General features: G+C 37.4%; 1 protein-coding gene across 1 annotated transcript; it reads left to right on the forward strand.

Annotated features, from left to right (window-relative positions):
• Positions 1–209: 209 nt before the first annotated feature.
• On the forward strand, positions 210–1,328 carry LOC108327339 (berberine bridge enzyme-like 26). The gene is made up of 2 exons (XM_017561055.1): positions 210–224; positions 720–1,328. Exons 1-2 carry the CDS (start codon positions 210–212, stop codon positions 1,326–1,328), a joined length of 624 nt encoding a protein of 207 aa, XP_017416544.1.
• Positions 1,329–1,763: the final 435 nt, after the last annotated feature.

Raw genomic sequence — 1,763 nt, forward strand, 5'->3', positions numbered from 1 at the left:
ATCTTGAAGATTTCAAAAATTGGATTTCTTTGACTTCCCCGGGACACTAGTAGTGCTGGCTCATCAAGTGTATCTGACAAAGGAAAAACAACAATCTGGTATGGAGTTCTGAATAAAAAGAGAAACATAAACCAAGCTGGGAGCTGCATCTGGGTGGCGATAATTTAAATAGATGAATAACTTTGAAAGAACTAGATCAGGTCAGTGCTATGGCGAGCTCAAAGGTAGGTTTTAGGTTTTCTTTACTTCTGTTTTCTTTTTCTACTCGCTACTTGGGAACCTTTTGTCTTTCTACTTGCATCTTCTCTTCTTCTTCTTCCAACAACATATGCAGAGAAGGTGTCGCCAATAGAGGAGCGGAGGAGCGGAGTTGGGGATGGAGATGAAGGAGGTGAAGGTGGAGGAGACTATGGAGTCGCAGGAGGATAAAAAGAAGAAGAAAAGAAACATGGCACACAATAACGAAGGAAGGTGGCATAACACGTGGCTCGTCGTTTGCCACATCAAAGAAAATTTAACGTCGTTCAATTTTAAGGGCTAAAGTTAAGAGTTTCAAAACTAAGAGGACTAAAACGAACAAAACTTTTGAGTAGGGACTAAACTCAAAATCGCGTGATAGTTTAGGGACTAAAAACATATTTAACCCTATTTTTTTTAATTTCAAAAATACCCTATGTTAATTTAACTTTTACCATTTAATTTTATTTACCTTTTTTAAGACTCTAAATCTCCCTACACCCCTTTCATTAGTAGCTTTAGTTTCATATGATGAAAAGTTTGACCAATGTCTTAGCTTCTGTTCAAACAAAGCAGCTCCGTTTTATGCCTTAATTTACACTCCAAAAAATGTTTCATTTTCCAGCATCCTTGAATCCTCTGCACAGAACCTAAGGTATTTGGTGCATTCAGCGTCAAAACCAGAGTTTATATTCACACCCTTGACTGATTCACATGTCCAAGTGGCAGTGACTTGCTCAAAGAAACTTGGTGTTCATATGAGAGTTCATAGTGGTGGCCATGACTATGAAGGACTCTCGTATGTTTCTGAAGTCGAGTCCCCTTTCATGATTCTTGATCTGTCCAAGCTTCACTCCATTGATGTTGATATAAAAGACAACAGTGTCTGGATTCAAGCTGGTGCCACTATTGGAGAAGTATATTACAGAATATATGAGAAAAGTTCAGTTCATGGTTTCCTTGCAGGCCTTTGCATAAGCCTGGGTGTTGGAGGGCACATCACAGGAGGTGCATATGGATCCATGATGAGAAAGTATGGTCTTGGAGTTGATAATGTTCTTGATGCAAAAATTGTTGATGCAAGTGGCTAAATCCTTGATACGAAAGTCATGGGAGAAGACCTATTTTGGACAATTAGGGGAGGTGGAGGAACAAGCTTTGGAATATATATTTTTAAACGGATGAGATATCGACATCTGTTTGTCCTTCAACGGATCTCGATATTCGTACATGAATGTTGACATCCGTTTAAGAATCCAACGCATATTCACATTCGTTTAAATATTACTAAAGGGTAAAAGAGAAATGAACAGGTGTAAGGAGCAGTATGTGATGATGGAGGGAGTAACTCTCGAGCTTCATCATATACCTCCAAAAGATTTCATCATACATTTCCAAAATTTAATTAAATGTCTATTTCACCTCTAATTAAAAACGTTTTTAATTTGTTAAATTTGTAAAAAACCAAAAAAAAATATGATCAAAGATTCTTAACCAGTTTCAGTTTTAGATTTCTTACTCGTCTT

This window comes from Vigna angularis, chromosome 2 (genome assembly GCF_016808095.1).
Source record: "Vigna angularis cultivar LongXiaoDou No.4 chromosome 2, ASM1680809v1, whole genome shotgun sequence".
In the NCBI taxonomy this organism is placed as follows: Eukaryota; Viridiplantae; Streptophyta; class Magnoliopsida; order Fabales; family Fabaceae; genus Vigna; species Vigna angularis.